This window comes from Chelon labrosus (assembly GCF_963514085.1).
Source record: "Chelon labrosus genome assembly, chromosome: 19".
In the NCBI taxonomy this organism is placed as follows: domain Eukaryota; kingdom Metazoa; phylum Chordata; class Actinopteri; order Mugiliformes; family Mugilidae; genus Chelon; species Chelon labrosus.
In genome coordinates this window covers 22,791,318-22,809,945 of record NC_140352.1, presented here as the reverse complement: position 1 = coordinate 22,809,945, position 18,628 = coordinate 22,791,318, and the positions used below count along the sequence as shown (strand labels likewise).

The window sequence follows — 18,628 nt, the reverse complement described above, 5'->3', positions numbered from 1 at the left end:
CCTAACCTTGCCAGGGTGCTTGTGATTTTCTGTTGTAGCCCCGAGACGTGAGCGCTAACCATGAATCAGATACGAATCACGCTGGAACTTACAGTCCGCAGTCCTTCCACTGTGGTAGTGCAGCCCAACTCTGCTGTCCAGAGGCTTTACACAACTCACATCACAAGGTTTCTCTGCGATTCTGAGCTTTGAAACACATTCCAGCCACTAGGAAACTAATTCTGTATCTGTTGGCTCAGTTGGCACTCCCAGAAAAAGGCAGGAGAGTGATAATGATGCGAAAAAAAACTGGGGGTTTAAGATAGAGTTGCTGCTGCCTTAGCCGCATAAAGAAAGCCTGAGGGCTAGGCATAGGGCTTTCCCCTTATACAATACCCAGTGGATCGCTCCTTACCACAAACAAAATAAATAAATCAGAGCCAAGTACCCAGGAGCAAAGTGTCTGTGTGGGCGACCTCCCCTATTTTAAGAAACATTATGACGACAACTTTCTCTCCTTCTCTTTGATTCCCTTTCGATTTTCACCCTCGCTGTTTTCCTCCATCCTTTACCACTTTAGCATGCTTTCTTGTCAACACATTGCTGCAGAGAAAATGATCATGCCGTTTCGTCATTTTACGTAGTCAGTGATAACGTAGAGCTGTCCTGCTGTGTATCGAGTTAAATCCCAGAAAGGACATGGCAGTACTGCCAGTGCGGTAATCTGTTTGACTCATAGACTGTAAATATGGACGGCGTGTCCCCACTTCCATTCGTCATTGGCCAAACTGACGCTAGTTTCCGAGAGTGAAGCCATGTCAAATCCTGTTTCTATAGCGTCAAATAACTAAGCTAAAACAAAGCTCATCCAAAAAACTGGCACTAGAACATGCATCAACATTATATTAACTACCTAAAATGACTGAAACCATCCTTGAAAAAAATTATTTGTCATTTATTTTAGTGTTATAGTTTGGCCCAAGTCTCATCCACTAACATGGAGAGGGTGGAGCTTATGACCTATACTGCAACCAGCCACCAGGGGGAGCTCTACTTGCTTTGGCTTCACTTTTGAGGCGCAGTTCCGCCATCCATATTTATACAGTCTATGGTTTGACTTTAATGTTTCTTAATCTTCTATTGTGTTTGTCAGGTTGCTAAAGTGATATTTTAATTTGAACCCTCCCAAGTTGAATCATGACAAGCGTTACTCTTAGTTCTTCTCTGCCTAAGTGCTTTCTAAACCACTTGGCTCCAAACCCTGAGCACAACGGGGCACAAATATGCAGCTTTCCACTTGAAAAATGGCCTTGGCATATTCCCGCAGTAGTCTGCTGTTGGACCAGCTGCAACTATGGTATGAATCCAGATCTTCACAAAGAGATAAGATACAATACTTCATGCAGGCTGACGCATACATATGGCTCTGCTTTTTAACAACCCCACAATGATAAGTAGGCCGACAGCAGCTTTGCAATCCGGTACTCTGTCTGAATGCTAATGAGGATGCTGCTATGCAATCAGAGCAGCTTCCAGAGCTCCAGCAGAGAGCAGCGAGTGGACCAGCATTCTGAGGCTGATTTAAGTGAATCCTGACCTCCTTTCTTCCTGAGCCCAGGGAGCGGCTGGGTTTGCCTGCAAGTTCAAGACCTGAGTGAACGCTACACATGTGCACGTCAAAAATCCATGCCGTAGTTCACTCCTTGCTGTATGTAGGAATGAGAATGTGTCACTTAAGTCCAGCTCTTGATCCTTCTGTAAGATGCAGAGTCACAACATATACATGATGGAAATGTAAAGACCTTAGGAGGAGAGCATAGTGAAAATGGCTTACGTGCGGGATCATCAAACAATACAGTGTTCCCGATGCTTTTTCTATGACACACTAAACTGGGGTGGTTTTGGGTTTAAGGGACGGAAAGTACTGGATTTGTTTAGAAGTTTAGGAATTTCTTTCCACAACATCAGCATTAATCTCAAACCTGTGATTGTTTATACTGAGGACCAGAATGGCACCTTCGTTCTTGTTACATTATCATAATATAGTTTCTATATTATTCGATTCGTATTGTTCATGCATTAAGACATGAGCATGTTTGGATTTCCTCTTAAACATAGTGGAACATCATTACAAAATATCATAGACTTTTGGTCCATTTGGAGGCAGCAGTCAATGTCCTACCATGAAGATTAGGTAGGTTGTGTTGGTGGATAGTGTTGACGTAGAGTAATACCTCCTTGAGCTTGATAGCCACCTTCACTTTCTGGCTCTGTCACCAGAAACACAACCTGGACCTTATTTCTGGCATAAAATACGATCGTTTACTCACCCATATAACTTTTGTGTAATTTGTAGTCCATCGGGATATATTTAGATCTGCGTATATCCATATAGTGGGAGTGACTGGGGCACCGAAACGCAGCCTCTAAATAACGCATTATCTGCCGGGGTCTGTAGATTGACCTACAGACCCCGGGTGATGTCTTCTGACCTCGGCTTGTCTACCTGTAATTTGCTACTGTTAATTTTTTGCAACATGGCTGAATATTTTTCCGATTCTGAGGTTGTGGATGAACCATGGCAGTACATATGGGTGAGTAAACGATCGTATTTTATGCCGGAAATAAGGTTCAGGTTGTAAAAAACAGTAGTTCCCCTTTAAGTCTGTGAAGATTCTCGGTCATCTAGGTCATGTTATATCCAAAAACATTAAAGAAAGGCAGTTGGACTTGTAGAGTTTCTTGAGGATGTTTCGCCACTCACCTGAGTAGCTTCTTTAGTTCTAAGGGACTGGTGGGGAGTTGATGTTTAAATAGGTTTAAATATGACGTTAACAACATATGCCGTTGCTTCATGCTGTTGAAGCACAATGAACAAACGCCCTGAAACTTTATTTAGACTGTATTATCTCCAGTCTATCTTGTTGGCTAGACGTGGTTTAAACGTGGCTTAAAGTTGTGTCATAATAAACGAAACCAATGGGCTGAAAGACACTAGAATAGTCCATAGAGCTGAGGTGTCGCGTGATAATTCACTGCTGGTTTGTCACAACAAGCTGCCCTTTTTACATTATTCATAGTCATGTGAGCCATTGTTGATATAAAATTCTTGTTTCGTGCAGCTTTAGGTTGGTGTAGTCATAGCCATTGTCTTTCATGATCTTGCACAGTAAGAATGAAAGCCACTGAAAAACCTTTGGGTCACGGAAGTTCCTTAGATTATGAGCTTGTGACGTGTTTTGTATGCGCTTTTCTGCTGCTTCTCCCTCCGTCTACCCTCTGTGACTTGCCTCATGAGATAACAGATGGTCTTGTGGGACAGGCTCCAGAGGCACCTCTCCCTGCTTCTGTGCTGTCATCTCGCTGGCATGGCCTCAGTCTTAATCAGGGGTACGATGGATGCCACTTTACACCTGCACCTGTCACTCAGCCAGAAAGCACTGATGTCGATGAAGGGGATGGTAGAAACAGAAGGCAATGACTCAATTTTTTTAACGATAAATACTTGCTCGAGAGAGAAGGAAAGAGAAGAAACATGCCGAAGTCTGAGGGAAAAGTGCAGAAATGACTGCCAGATGGTTTCAGACAGCTTAGGATCTGATAGTCTTGTATTTCTTTCCAAGTGCGTTATAGGTTGTTTTATTGTTGCTCCATTTATTTTAAAGACCCTTGCACTTCTGCACTTCTGTATTTCTAAAAGTTTCACATGCATGTTACCATCTGCTGAAAAACTCCCGGTGATGTTCAGATTTAAAAGACTCCTGTCATTAGCCGGTTCAGCAGGTTTCCAAAGTATATCTGGAGAAAAGTACGGAATCAATATCAGCTATTACACTCAGTGTTGCCTCTTCCAATGATTGCTGGACACACAGATGCAGAGTTAGTTTACTGGTAAGTCTACCTCTTATTACGTTGGGGTGTACTAGATCCACAACTCTTTCTGAGCACAGCAACCCGTCAATACTATCAAATATTTATCGTAGTACCTGTCTTCCATCAAAGCGATTGGCTGCCTTTGCTTGTCTTTGCCCTGAGGTAAGCGCTACAATGTCAGAAAAGTGGGAGCTAAGCAAAAGTCTATTATTTCCATTCACCCTCTCAAAACTTGTACAATTCATACGTATATACAGTATGACCTTGGCGGTCCTGAGAGAACTTTCAAATTCGGGAACAAGCTGAACTCTCTTGTATCCTTATTGAATTCCAAAAAGAGGCCTTGTCCAGTATTTTGATTGCAATCAAACCGCTCAGACGGCAAAGCTATGACATTATGCCCATTTTTTTTATTTTTTTTCCATCTTCCCCCGTTTTCTGCCTTATCAGCTGTTATTTGATTTCCGGCGGTGGTTACAGGCAGCTAATCTGGTCGGCCAGCTCCGTGCTGAAAGCTAGCGACGTGGCGGGAATGACCAAGCGAGTGATAAGCTCAGGAAGAGAGCTCGGCCCAGCGGAGGGCATTTGGGACGGAGGGTTGGGTCCGCGGCTCCTCGTCATCAAGCAATTAAGGTCGGTAAGAAGAGCAGACGTCTGGTGAAAAATCCAGCAGTGACGTATGGTTAGGGACCTCAGAGGAGCAAAAAACCAGGACAGGGGAGAGGGAAAGGAGATCTGCTAAGAACCAAAAGGCTATAAAGTGTATATGTTTGGTTTGACCTTGGTCTGTATGTCAATTAGACTTTATAGTCAAACTAATGACCAACGCGAGGCTGTACTTTGAGCTAAATACATCATTAGGGAACCAGGAATCACTATTTTTTCCATTCTTGTCTTTTGATTCCCGTTTTGGATAAACTGCACTGGATGTGTAAAAAATGTTGACCTTATTACAGCAGAGGAAATAGACACTTCGTTTATCCCCTGGGGGCCGTGAATGTGCATCGGACAGTGGTAAACAGTTTACAGCCAGTTTTACCTGTGTCTTCTTTGCGCAATATTCCTACCACACTATCAGTTTCATCCCTGGAACAAATCATTTATATTTTAATACATCATGTAAATTTTACATAATTTCGCTCCAAGAGCTAGAATGGTGTTATCACACTGCAATCACGTTCTGGGACCCAAATGAAGCTCCAGGCTTGGGTTGGAAACGCACCAAGAAACCTTGTCGTCAACAAGAGCTCTGTCCAATTGATTTGGTCTGCACCCAGCTGCAATTGTTTCTGTCTCACGTGTCAGCCCAACAAAAGAGGAGAAACTGCTTCAGGGTTCAATATAACTGACCTAAAATACCTGGCTGTAGGAGTGAGGGGAACAGCTGAAACACTTGGACCAAAGGTGAGAGAGGAAAAAGAGGAGCAGCAGATGAGGAGATACTATAACCTTCCAGGCTGATTCACAGTCTCCCAGCCAAAACTCTAGCTGACGATCCAATGACAAACTAGCAGGCTGACTAAAGAGATCCCAGCGCTTTACGTCACTTACTTTGGTGACACTGAAGTAATTTTAAAATGCCATTATCTTCATGGCCAGATCTGGGAGACATTCCAACAGCTATTTTGAAATTCAGTATGCTGGCTCGGAGGATGTCTCCAGATACAAAGACGAACATATGGTACCGGCACGACAATAAAACAAGTCACAGAAAGGTACTCAGAATTTAATGTAACATAATCTTTAGAACCACATATGTTCCCTGACCAGTTTCTTCTAATGTGATTAAAGGGGGAAGGAAAGTCCTCCCCTGATGGCATGGCGGCTGTTGGGTTGTCACAATAAAGGAGCTGAAAAGCCTTCGCAGCAGCATTTGCATGCTGCCTTATCTCAACAACTGAGAAAATCACTGGAAGGAGACACGTGTTATCTAGATTTTGTGCATTTTCCAGCAGTTATATGTAAAGTGTTTGTGGGCTTAGTTCTGCCACAACTCATTGAATCCTGGAGGAATGCTGCAATCAAATATGATTGTAAAATGAATACAGACACTGTCAGGGAAACTATTATCAGCTCCTCTACCCAGACTAGTGTTGATATAATGTGCTCTGATAAAATCCCGTTGGTCCTTCACATCCTTTCAAATCAGCTCCAACTTTCCAAGACATCCGAAGGCTTACAGTCGTGTCTGAGTGCTAGACATTAGCAGCAGAGCCTGTCCCAAACTTGTGGGATGCCCTGGAAGAAGCCTGATGCACGGTGGCTCCAGCTTGCTGTACGTCTGACTTGGTCCAGTTGGTCCAGCACGTCACGTCCACATGCCCGCCAGTAGGTGCACTCCACAAGCCTTGCATTACGGTCAAAGTCTCTGGGATCCTCTACACCTGCCCACATCCAAAATGTTGATTATGGGAACCAACCGGCGATGATGAAAATGCGATCATCGTTATCGAGCTTACTCATGCATTAATGTAGAAGTTCTGTCAATTATGGCTTCAATTTACATGTTAATTGTAGTGATTTACTGCTGCAAATTACTAGTGCTACAGAAGTACCCCCCAAAAAGAAAACACAGCTGTTTATACATGATGAGCATCAAGTAAAAAAATGGAATCCAAGTACATTTTTATAAATGAGGTCCCCAAGGTACTGGAGCCTGATTGGATTTCTGATGTTTTACAGGGTCTAATTAATTTTCAGCTCTCTCCACCCATTGAGTTTAACAGCCTATTTTGACTATTCATAGACTCTCAGATGAGAGAGCAGCTTAGCCTTGTGATCCGGTTCGTGCTGCAGCGCACGGCTATGAAGCAGGCTTGATCAATAATGTCGGTTAACTTTCCACTTTATCTTGCTGCTCTCTGCATTTTCTTCCTTGTGCTTACAATGGGCACGCGTCCTTGTATGCTATGTTGCCGCTCCGCTGTATGTATAGTTGTATGGTGCAATAATGTCTGATACATTATGTAGGACCACAATATCCCTTGGTAACATTATGCGATGCATATTCGGGAATGTTGTCAGACTCAAGGTCCTGTACCAAATTTCCAACCAATAAATCCCAACATTTCTTCAGTTGATAAAGCAGGGGTTGCTTCAGTATTACATACTACCACTGTGGCTCTAGGAATAGCGTCTGCAGTAGGTTACACCATTTAAACTGTCATCCAGATGGTGGTGACATGGATGTTCCGTTCATCCAGACACCCCTTCCCAAACCATTTTAGGTATTTTAGGTACTTCACACAACAACTTTATGAGCTAAAATAACCAAGAAACCTGAAGGAGAGAGTCTTGCCTGGAGGGTGGTCACTTGAAACAGGTATATAACCACATGTAGACATGGTTGCACAACGTTTTTTACCGCCTAAGCAAGGTATGCTTAAAACCTTGACTGCTGTATTACGGTTACCATGCACAGATGTTACATCAAAGAAAGAAAGTGGACCATCGCTGGCACCGAACTTTGAAAACATGTCAGTGAACATAATGCAGGGTTTTGCAGAGTCAGCCTCCTTGCCTGGCGACGGGATTGATTTCGAGCAAACCACCGATGCTGTTATTTCTCTGGCGAGGGCGCCGCAGTCTCAGAGAATATTTCACCTAATGCCTCATATCTGTGTTGAATCTTTCTCATCATGTAACCTTTGCTGTACATAACTTCGCTGAGCCGCGGCCCACACAGTCCTGCTTGTATTTAATCCATCACGGCTGCATTTTTTTTTCTCTCTCTCTCTCTCTTCCCTCCTCACTTTTTCCTTCCTTTCTTCCCTGCCTCCGTGCTCACCCCGCGCTCTCTGTCTGCACACCTTAATGAAAGAGAAGCATTCATCTTTTGTTTTAATCAAATACATTACGGGTTTGCCATGATTCAGTGCTTACAGCTGCAGGCCTTTAGAGGAGATATTAAAACCGGTATAATGGTTGCTAAAACACGCGTGTATTCACGTCGATCATCGTTTCTGCTATTTAGATATTCCGTGCGTGGCTCCTGAGATACTGAAACTTTATTTTTTTTTGAACGTGTAACATTTTCTTTCAGCTAAAACCTTTTTCCATTTGCTAATGGCGACTATTAGGTTCTCAAATGCTCCATGTAAATGCAGCAATACAGCAGCCTAATAGCCGAACATATACAGTAGTTAGTGTAGACTGTAACAAGGTAATTTACTATTGATCTGTGTGCTCAGATAATGATGATGTTCCTTGTGTTTTCTCATTACCAGCATGCTGCTGATGTTTTATTTTTTTTTTTATTACCGTACCTGCCTGCCACTGCCACGCCTGCCCAGACAGTCAGCTTTCTCCTTTATGACTTGTTTACGTTCGCCAAGCTATTACCTCTAATGTGGTAGCACGTTGTGATCATCACTATCTGTTAAGGGAGCACCAGTGCACAGTGCAATTGTCCTTTTCGGCTCCACCGCTCCTGGAAGCTTCTCGGAACAAATTAAAGGCACACTAAGGCTGCTTGAACAAAATGAGGTGTGTTGGAGGGGTTGCAGGAGACACACAGCAGCAGCATATGACACCAGACACTATGGCGCAAGGTGAGACTTGGTAATTTACACTAATGAACCCAGAAAGCCACTATACCAATTATACACACACACACACACACACACATATATATATATATATATATATTACAGCTGGGACTTCTCACAACTGTGCATCTGTTATGCGGAGCTGTGTTGCAACGACGTGTTTGTGTGAAGTGTTGTGTCAGCTGTCAGGCTCAGCATTGATGCTGTTCGGTTGATTTCTGTTTCTATCTAAATCAAGCCTAGTTGGCAGCTTCCTCTGTCTTAGTGGTGTGTTTTTGAATCGCTTGCTGTGATGAGTCGAAGTAGCTGCCAGTACGAATGCACACACTCGACGCACAGTACTTTGTGTGCTTCTGAAAGTGTGTGCATTTGTCACCCAAAAAGAAAAAGCCTCCAGGAGATAATTTTGGATTATTGCTGGCTTAGGTCTGGTGTACAGGTCTAGGGCTGCAGGTTTGTAATAGGTATAAACGTTTACGCTCTGTAGGTCCCTGCACCAGGCCAACCTCTGCAGTGTTGCAGTGGGTAGCAATGTTGCTTCACATTGAAAAGGTTCTGAGCTTCTGGGCATTGGGTTTTGCATGTTTTCTCTGGGTGCTTTGGCTTCCTCTCTTGGTCCAAAGACATGCACAGACCACAGGTGTGCACGTGAGCGTGAATGGTCATCTTTCTATGTCATATGTCATGGACTGGCAACTTATCCAGATTCTACTCCCCATCCTGCCTAGTGACCAGCCCCCACTGCAACCCTCTACAGCCGGGGTGTCAAACTCAACTGCACGGTGGGCCGAAATTAAAAACTGGGACAATGTCGCGGGCCAGTCTCAACATTTATTGAAAGATCGACTGCAAATGTGCCTGAGTTTGCCAACTATGATCTGCAGGATAAGCAGATGTAGATAATGGATAGAGGTTCCTGTAGCAGGACCAGGCTGTATATGTAATTTAAACATAACTCTAATTTTAGAGGACTACGTCTGATGCATTTACTCTGCAATTTACATTTTTGATTATGTAGAAGTAAAATCTTAACTTCGGTTGAAATTTGAGAGAAAATCCTCCCAGAAATCCAGAGTTATTCATTTTGCTCTTAATGCTCTGTAGCTGCTACTGATTAAAAAAAAATAATTTTGTGTGCTTTTCAGATGGAAATTAAAAAATAAAAAGAATAAATTAAGGGGATAACTAGATTTACCACATACTTAATCGCTGGAAACCATTTTGAATGAAATGTTATATTTTCAAATCACGAACAATTTGTAGGTAGCTTGCTTTAACCATTAAATGATGTTGCCTCACCTGGATATCTTGAAAAACAAATTAAATGATTTGTCAGGGAAAGGTCATCTAAACTCCTTCCTTATCATGTCAGTTAAATTGGTATAAAGTATAATCACTTCTTCAGTTCTGCTTTTATTTGCTCGTTTAGTAGAACACAGGCATAATGTTGAGGAGGCAGTGTTGTACTGTAAGAAGACAAATTGCCTAAGTAATGTAGTCAGGTGGCAAATGTGCACAATAACGTCTTTATTGGCCAAACATTTGCGACTGCAGGCTTACCTTTGTACAAATATAAAAGCTGACAAGAACAGAAGAATCTTTTACCGGACTTGCAACAAATATTACTGATGTGCTTTGTGTTGGAAGTTCGTCTCTGCCTGGAGCTTGACAAAGAAGTGAATCAGTTGTTTAGTTACCGCATTAAGTGAGGTTCTCTTGAAGTCTTTCCAGCTATGTGAGCTTTGGTATCAGCAATAAGAAGATGGTGTTGTCTTGAGCATTTTTTTTTTTTTTTTTGACGGTTTCAGAATTCAAGGTTTTGCGGAAGCCTGTATTGTCAACAGAGCTTATGCAGGAACAGCCCTGAGGGCTTCATTTAATAAGGTGGTAATCTGTACCAGTGAAAAGAAAGGACAGGTGTAGATGAAAAGAAGCCTGACATAATCAGAATATGTCCACAATCTATACGTCGCAACGGTGGCTGTGTTTATTTACTCATAATCACCAGTTGTTTCAGAGTGAAGCATTGATATTCACGCCTTGACTTTGTGGACTTCCATCGCTCTTATCTGCCTCTTTCTCTCCCCTTGCTTTCCCTCCTCTCCTACTCCTTCATTCCTTTTTTACCACAGACTTTCAAAATGATCCCCCCTCCCTCCTGTAGACTCCCAGAGAAAGAAGTCTGCCCACACATTGTAAATATTTTATAGACGCTCTGAAAAATCAATGATTTGAAAGAAGAAAGTGAGAGCGATGCAAAGAGGAGATAAGTACCGTGAACGGGAGGAGAGAGGTGTGTTGGATTTAGTGCCCAAAGAGGAAAAAAGGTAGAAAAGAACGGGTCTTTTTAGGTTCCGTGGCAAGGCAACGGGGGTGAGGTGAGGCCCTGGAAAAGGCCAGCAAAATCTCATCTCCCTCAAGGCCACATCTTTTTTGGGCTGTTATTCATGAGGAAGAAGTGGTGAGAGGTCTGTTGAGGCTCTCAAAATATCAGAGATGATAATGAAGCACAGCCATGGGCATTCATATGCTGCTATAACAGTCCATACTATAACAGGACCGTTACTAAAAATATTTATCCTGGGTGATTTGATTTTTTGTCATTATTGTTAAGGTTCGGTTAAGTCCGAAAAAGATCTATCTCTATCTCTAGACCATCTGTTTAGAGTCTTTCAGCAAATTGTTTTGGTTCCCAGACAGATGTAGCAGCTAATGAACCAGTATTCTTCTGAAAGTCACTCTGTTGACCGCAGAGTGTTCGACAGTTCATCGCACAAGAGTTAGTACTAGTCAAAATCATGCTACCACATTAGGGTAATAGCTTGGCGGACGTAAACAAGCAACAAAGGACAGAAGTGAAGGGGCCCTTTGGATTGGCGGCAAATTTATAAAAGCATAATTTAATGACTAGTTATTCATTTTTAAAAATACAAAGAATGTGGCTATAATAGCTTTGAATAGTTTAAACCCGAAGATGATAAAGCACCGAAATTGAAAACAGAAAATAGGTAAAGCTAGCTTTGACTGTGAAAAGGGGAATTACGCTTTTTTATAAACTGGACATTATTTCTGGCATAAAATACAATTTACTCGCCCATATAACTTTGGTGTTATTTGGAGTCATTCAGACGATATTTAGATCCAGTGGAGCACGCGTATTACCATATAGTGGGAGTGACTGGGGCACCAAAACGCAGCCTCTAAATAACGCATTATCTGCTGCGAAACTCGTTCATTTCACCAATATTTTGTTATGATACGCTAGTGCTATTCCCCGTGACAACTCTGTTGTCGTAGATGAACATTATCCACAAGGACACCACCAGTTACTATCTATTATTGGACGTGCAGCGGTTTGTTGTTCTTTGGCCAGCTGTTCCTCTCTCTGCCTCCTCATCCTCCCTTCAACGAGCTCCTCATCCGTATACTCCGTATCCGTATCTACAAACCCCGGATGATGATAACGGATAACTCCAGACTCAATGGGGAATAGCACTAGCATATCATAACAAAATATTGGTGAAATTAACGAGTTTCACAGCAGATTATTGCATTATTTAGAGGCTGCGTTTCGGTGCCCCAGCCACTCCTACTATATGGATATATGCGGTGCTCCACTGGATCTAAATATCGTCCGAACAACTCCAAATAACCCCAGTTATATGGGTAAGTAAACGATCATATTTTATGCCAGAAATAAGGTCCAGGTTGTAAAAAAACGGTAATTCCTCTTTAACTAGTTTTACCAAAGCCAGTTGTTTTTTAACAATTGTTGAACATTTCTACCAAATTATTAGGGCTTCCCCATCAGTTGTAGAGTCACATCAGACAGGGTTCGAATTACTCAGAACCCTACCCTGTTACTATGCATAAAATGCTGTCGACTACATGATACACGGCTGTTGTCCAGAACTTGTACACTGTGTTAATTCAATCTCACAACACTGTTGCACAGTTCCCAAAATGTTACATATAAATGTGGATTCATTCCATTGAAAATAGCTTCCAACAACTGCACTATTTACTCTTAACTGAGAACATTTGATATAAACTACCAAGCTGATTTAGCAAAGGATCACGGAATATACAAATATATTAACCCAACCTTTTTTCATTTTGAATGTTAGCAAGCTAACTATCAGGGGGCACCACCTAGTGCTGTGGTTGTATTTTTATTTATTTTTTTACAAATTGCTTTTAAAAACTCGGCTGACTACGTGCACCACCAGTCAGCGGAGGACTGAAGGAATGAGGAAGCAACTAAGCATCAGGCTACACTGTAAACTACCGCCACATACCCCCCTGATCATTTGAGGTAATATAATTACAAAGACTGCAAAAAACGACATTAACAAGTCTCGCGGCCATGTTCGTTGTACAATTCTTTTCATTCCCCAGCCAATATCTGTTGTTCAGGCTGACTGCTCATGTCAGGATAAATGGCTGAGGCTGGAGGCACGGGTAGCGAAGTGAAGTAGGAGCAGCAGAGGCGAGGAGAGTAATCGTGTTTGTGTTTTACAGTGAAAGCGAAGATACGGAACGGCAGCTACAAGAGCACGTTCGGCGAAAAACTGTACCTTTTCTAATTGGTCATTCTTTCACCGCCCCCGAGATCAATAATCCCCTGTGAAGGTGCCTCTTAGCTGCCAAACAGCAGGACATCACGGCGAAAACCTCTGCTGCAGCTACCGATGGGAGAGAAAATGCAATCTCAGATATGCAAATGATCAACTTTAAAAGTGGTGATTTTGAAAAGGAAAACAAAACTCCGCTGGAGCACAAAAGCAATTTCTGGAAGGAGAATGAAAGCATAAAAAGAATCATTCATAATTTAAGTGAAACTGTGAGAGTTGGGGTTGAAAGAGAGCACATTTTGGCTGCACAAATTTAGCCAGCTACTCTTGGCTCCGCACTTAAAGAATAAAGGAAACCGCGGTCGAATAATACGTCTTTACTTCTTTTTGTTATCTTTTCTCCCGCGACAATTACCGGACAAAGTCAATGCAGCGGAAAGGTTGCAAGCAAAGCAAAAGACACTATATTCCAATCTACTTTCCCATTTTCTCAACACTACCGCAAGTAGCAAAGTAATTATTACAAGCAGCTCACGGAATTTGTATTTTTGTTCTGTATGCTGAATGTAGTTGTAAAAATCACTGGCTTTTGTGCTCCGTTCATAAAAAAAAAAAAAACTGAACAAATCCAGGCTGTTAGATGAGAAGAGGACTGTGTATTGGTTGTATACTGGGCTTGGCTGAACACAGCTGCGTGACAATCAACAACAACAACACTCGGAGCTGTCTGACTCGTCTCATGTCTCAGCATTGTGCTATTACGCCGATTATACTGTCTCCGCTTTTTTTTTTTAGCTAATGGCTTTCAAACAACACGATGAAATGCTCCGCTGCACTCTTTGCTCTGTCATTTGTTGGGAATGTTGCCATAAACAGCATATATTCAAATTTAAATAATCATATGAGCCTGAAACCGAGGCTTGTCCGGCTTTCAAGTGTTGCCACAGAGCTGTTCCAAAAACGAATAAAAAGGCATCGGTGAACTGCGTTGTTGCGCTGGATAACATGTTTCTTTCATTACCATGGCAGCACGGACATAAACTCTGTAGTCTGTTTTGAATCAAACCTTCATTTTAATCTCACACACAGCCATGACTGCATCTTGCATGCTTGTGACACTATAGACTGACATAACACCTCTTAAGGTTAATCTAATACCAACTACACTAATATGGCAGCTTCCACAGGCTGCGTCTCATTAATAGTTTAAACTCTAAAACACTGGAGTGGAGTTTGGGGTAAGCATGATCAGTTTGTTACATGCATATGCAATTAAAGGAACAATAATAATAGCGTACATTTTGTATTTATTAGACGAGTAGAGAATGTTGCAGGTTCAAAGTGCAAAGTAGAATTGCAGTATGGACAAAGTGGAAGAATGGAAACATGCAAATTTGAAATTAACTTATTAATTAATTATTTTCTAGATAATGAATCATCATGTGCAGAGGTGTGATGTGAATCAGGGTAAATTAACAGTAGTTTAACAATGGTATGCTGATGGAGATGTGTACTAGAGGTTAGTTTGTAGTTGTGTGGCATTTCTACAGAGTAGGGTTCAGAGCAACGCCTTAAAGGGGACTCCACAAAAGTGGCGGCAGTAGAAGTGACGCAGCCTACAGTGCAACCTCACGTGCACCTCTCCAGAAATGCAACATGACCTCAGCAGCCGTGATTGGTCCAAAATGCATTTCATTGTTCATCGTCTCAGACGCCAGACAAGTACAGCAAGTTCTCCCTTGTTCAGCCTCCTCCGCACCATCTACTCACATGTCTTCCCTCTGTTCTGTGCTGCAGCGATTTCAGTGAAACCAACTATCGATCCACATTTATTAACCTAAGCGCCAACATCAGCCACTCAGTTCCACTTGCAATTGTGTGAGGTGCTGAGTGAAACTCAACACAGCTGACTTTTTGCCCCTTGAAAGCATTGTAGTGGCCTGATTACAAAACAATGTAGAGTCAACATGCCCCCTATGGCGTAGGCTCCTTGTAGACCGGTTGCAGGGGTATAAACCAAATGTTAGAAAGATATAATTTAAGAATAATATAAATGTGAATTGGCAGTGATGACAGCGCTCAAAGTGCTTTACAATCACAGTGAAACATCTCTACACTCACACAAGCCCAGGTATCTGGAACCGAACTGCCAGCCCTCTGGTTTGTGGACAACCCACTCTGCCTACAGAGTCACAGCTGCCCTTCAATCCTGGGTGCTCAGGGACCGATGCATTGACATCTTTGTGAATAGTGTGTTGACCAATCTTAACAGCTCAGGAAGCGTCTCTAATCCCAGGCGTCATTCAGAAACAGAATAACTACCTCTGGACCGTTTGGATGACAACACAAGGAAATAGGCTGTAAATGTTTGGAAGTTAGTCCACTCATGTTGAGGATAAACGGGATAGACAGCTTAACAATATCAGAAGATCATACATTATACATATTTTCCTGCATTGTCAATTCTTGCGTGCCTTGGTTCTTCCTCTAATGGTCCTCATATTCGTTTTAAAGGCAGGCTGAAGCCACTGTGTGTCTGAAAAGGGCTTCAATTTGCAGCTTTTGCTTGTTGGTTTAACACACCCTCCATTAAGAGCCCATTAAACCACTAATAACCAGTACCGTGGCTCCGGCTTCTATCCTGTTTGTTGCAGTTTGAGCAACTCTGTTTGTTTTTGTGTGAAAGATGTCAGTCAGACTGCGGCGCAGTCTTGACCTGCTTCCATTTGGATTGGTATGTGGTTAATTTACGGCATAAAAGCAAAGTGGCTCAACCAGAGGACTGATTGATCGTACAAATTAAATAAATAAAAAAAAAGGATTTCATGATTTGCATGTAAAATGGAATATCCATGCAAGATAATGTGGTAACCATGGTAGCAGTTCTGCTGATAGGTATTGGAATACAGGGATTTTTCCTAATGCATCAAAGTGAAAAGGGAGTTAAAGCAGTGATGCAGCGTGTTTGAGTCTACAGTGTATGTTTAAGAAGTGACTGAAATGTATAAACTTAAAATAGTATTGCAACACCCCTGTTTCAACGGTTATTAATGAATGATTGCTCTGTCAGGTCATGTGAAAGTGTATAATTTTCCATACAGATGTTAGGAACTGAACTGCACGTGCGAAAAAAACCCCAGAGAACTTCACTTTACGCCTCTGATTTTGACTTTTAGCATTCGTGGCACCGCTCGTAAAAAAAAATACGTGACAAGGTTTTTCCGTCTGTTTCTCTCCAGGTGGGAGGAACAATGTACAACACGGGCCGCCACGTCTCTCTGCGCCTGGACAAGGAGCATCTGGTGAACATCTCTGGAGGGCCGATGACTTACAGCCATCGCCTGGAGGAAATCCGGCTACACTTTGGCAGCGAGGACGGCCAGGGCTCTGAACACCTGCTCAACGGACAGGCCTTCTCTGGAGAGGTACGTGAGTGGGCGGAATTGACACTGTTGGATGGAACTGTCTTACGCTGGAAAAGGAAAACAATTATAAGCAGCGGCTGGCGTTCCGTCCGAATGGAGCACACATTTAAAGAAAATCTAAAAGCAGCGGAAAGTGGACAACCATGATCTAGTGGTAGGCAAACAGGCCAGTTCTCCGAACTTTACGTAAAAGCTGCACACAACGATCAATCCTAACCATCCTAACCATTTTCTTGGAAACTAATTCTGCAGATGATGTGTATGACTACATTGCATAATGCCACAGCCCCAACCATTTGATTGGCCTAGCAGATCTTTGCTGGAGCATAATCAGTTCAGCTTTTTGATGTGGAAGTTGGTCTGGCTTCTAGGTTATGTCAGTCAAATCTCACAGAAGGAATGAAGAAAATATTACAGCTGTATATGGCTTTTCAGTTACTTTTTAATGTATTACTGCAGGTAAAGTCAGTTTCCTTATCGCTCCACACACGTCTTAACATCTTTATCATCTATCTGACGTTTCTCCAAGTCAAATTAAATAAAGTGAACATGCTGTACGGCTCTGAATGCCCTCAAACAGCTATAGCTGCAGTAAGCAGAGCCGGCAGGGAGAAGGCTAAGGCTTTTGACGGTGTTTGACTTAAGCGAACGTCCATGTGGCTATTACCGGGTAGCAGTGTGTACCAGTGCAGACCTGATCATGAAGAAAAGATCCGGCTGTTCGTTTTTGCCATTAGCGAGGCCACTGGTGATGCACTCACTTCATTTCAGCAGCAGGACAGAGCAGTGCCATAATGAGTTAATCAAAACACATCTTCCAAACGTGTCAAGGTGAAAATGGAAGTGCTTTTTGGTTTAATTACACACATCTGCAATTTTTAGAGAAACATAAAAAAAAAAACAGCTTTCGGCATTCTGAGGAGACAAGTAATTAAAATTAACTCATTCCGTATCAAAGCTGGTGATTCATGGTAAACTGGCACCTTCGCAGTGAGAGCCACTGACAGCTATCCTTTGCCTGCTACAGGGGCAGATTGTTTAAAGAATCCTTGTTCCTTTGTAATTAAATGAAAATGATAAAGCATTTGAAACTGTTCAAATCACCTACATTAGTTTGGAATACAAAAATATTCTGCTAAGAAGCCATGTGACCCTTATCATGGGGGTGGGGGTTTGTTATGGACCTCTCGCCTGGAATCTAGTCTGACTTTCCCTGCCCACAAATTTAGTAATCAAAAACGCTGCTGTTCCAACCCCAGAAATACCGTCCCCCAGAGTCCGTACATCAGAATTGAACTTGTCAAATCCGAACTACTAAACACAGAGGTCTGAAGTTTGCATAGTTGGTATTGATAAACGTCCGATGAAGATCTGCTGGACCAATCAAATTGTTTGGGTGGGGTTTGTTTGGGGGATGGACAGAAGAGGACTATCCAATTGCTTACTTTCTCTCTGTTGGTTGAAACACGCCCCGTGATGTTACCAGACTCATATTCTGATAATTGTGGCTGGCTATACCAGGCTAACGCACCTCATACATCAAATTGTGAAAATGTACATTCAGCGCCAAAGAAGGACATGACATGCCCTTTCTGTAGTGAAGTAAAATACATGTCATTTTCATGCACAATGCAGCAGCTGCTTCACAGAAAACTGTCACAGAAAACTACAGTAAAGTAAGGTCATTAAGTACATCTTCTTTAGCCGGAGTTCCTGCTTCTTCTTTTTTTTTTCTTTCTTTTTTTTTTTTTTTAAATTAAAGTGAATAAATTAGCTTTATCTGATTCTGTTTCACCAGCTAGCCTCACCTAGTCAAGTCAATGAGCCATCTGGTATTTCTGAATGCCAAACTGCACTAAAGACTTTTAAATGAAGTGCTATAATGTTAAGACTTTGGCCTGTATTTATTTGATTTGTTTGCTGTGGTTCAGTTGTTCATTTAAACCTTTGATTAAAATGTTAAACAATAATAACAGATTTTTTTTGTAATGAAAAAATAATTTAAAAAAAACATTGTGAGTCATAAGAGCCGGCTCTTCTAACGGATCCGAACCAAAAGAGACGAATCTCTGACAAGAGCCAGACTTCCCATCACTAGTTAAATATTTCTGTTGGTAAAGTCTCTAGTGGACATTTGATTTTGGCTTCAACATCATAATCATCATCATGTATAGTTTCTGTTTAATGTGTGGATTTAAAAAAAGGTTTTCTCTCACCTTCCGTCTGAATT

The 18,628-nt window shown here is 42.0% G+C and overlaps 1 protein-coding gene across 1 annotated transcript in view; it reads left to right on the top strand.

Annotated features, from left to right (window-relative positions):
• ca10a (carbonic anhydrase Xa) overlaps positions 1-18,628 on the top strand; it is a gene marked incomplete at its 3' end in the record, with an annotated part of 254,870 nt that overhangs the window by 209,870 nt on the left and 26,372 nt on the right. Inside the window, exon 4 of the mRNA XM_084567004.1 lies at positions 16,213-16,398. Within this exon, the coding sequence (XP_084423130.1) occupies positions 16,213-16,398 (186 nt within the window). The remainder of the gene's footprint in view (positions 1-16,212; positions 16,399-18,628) is intronic.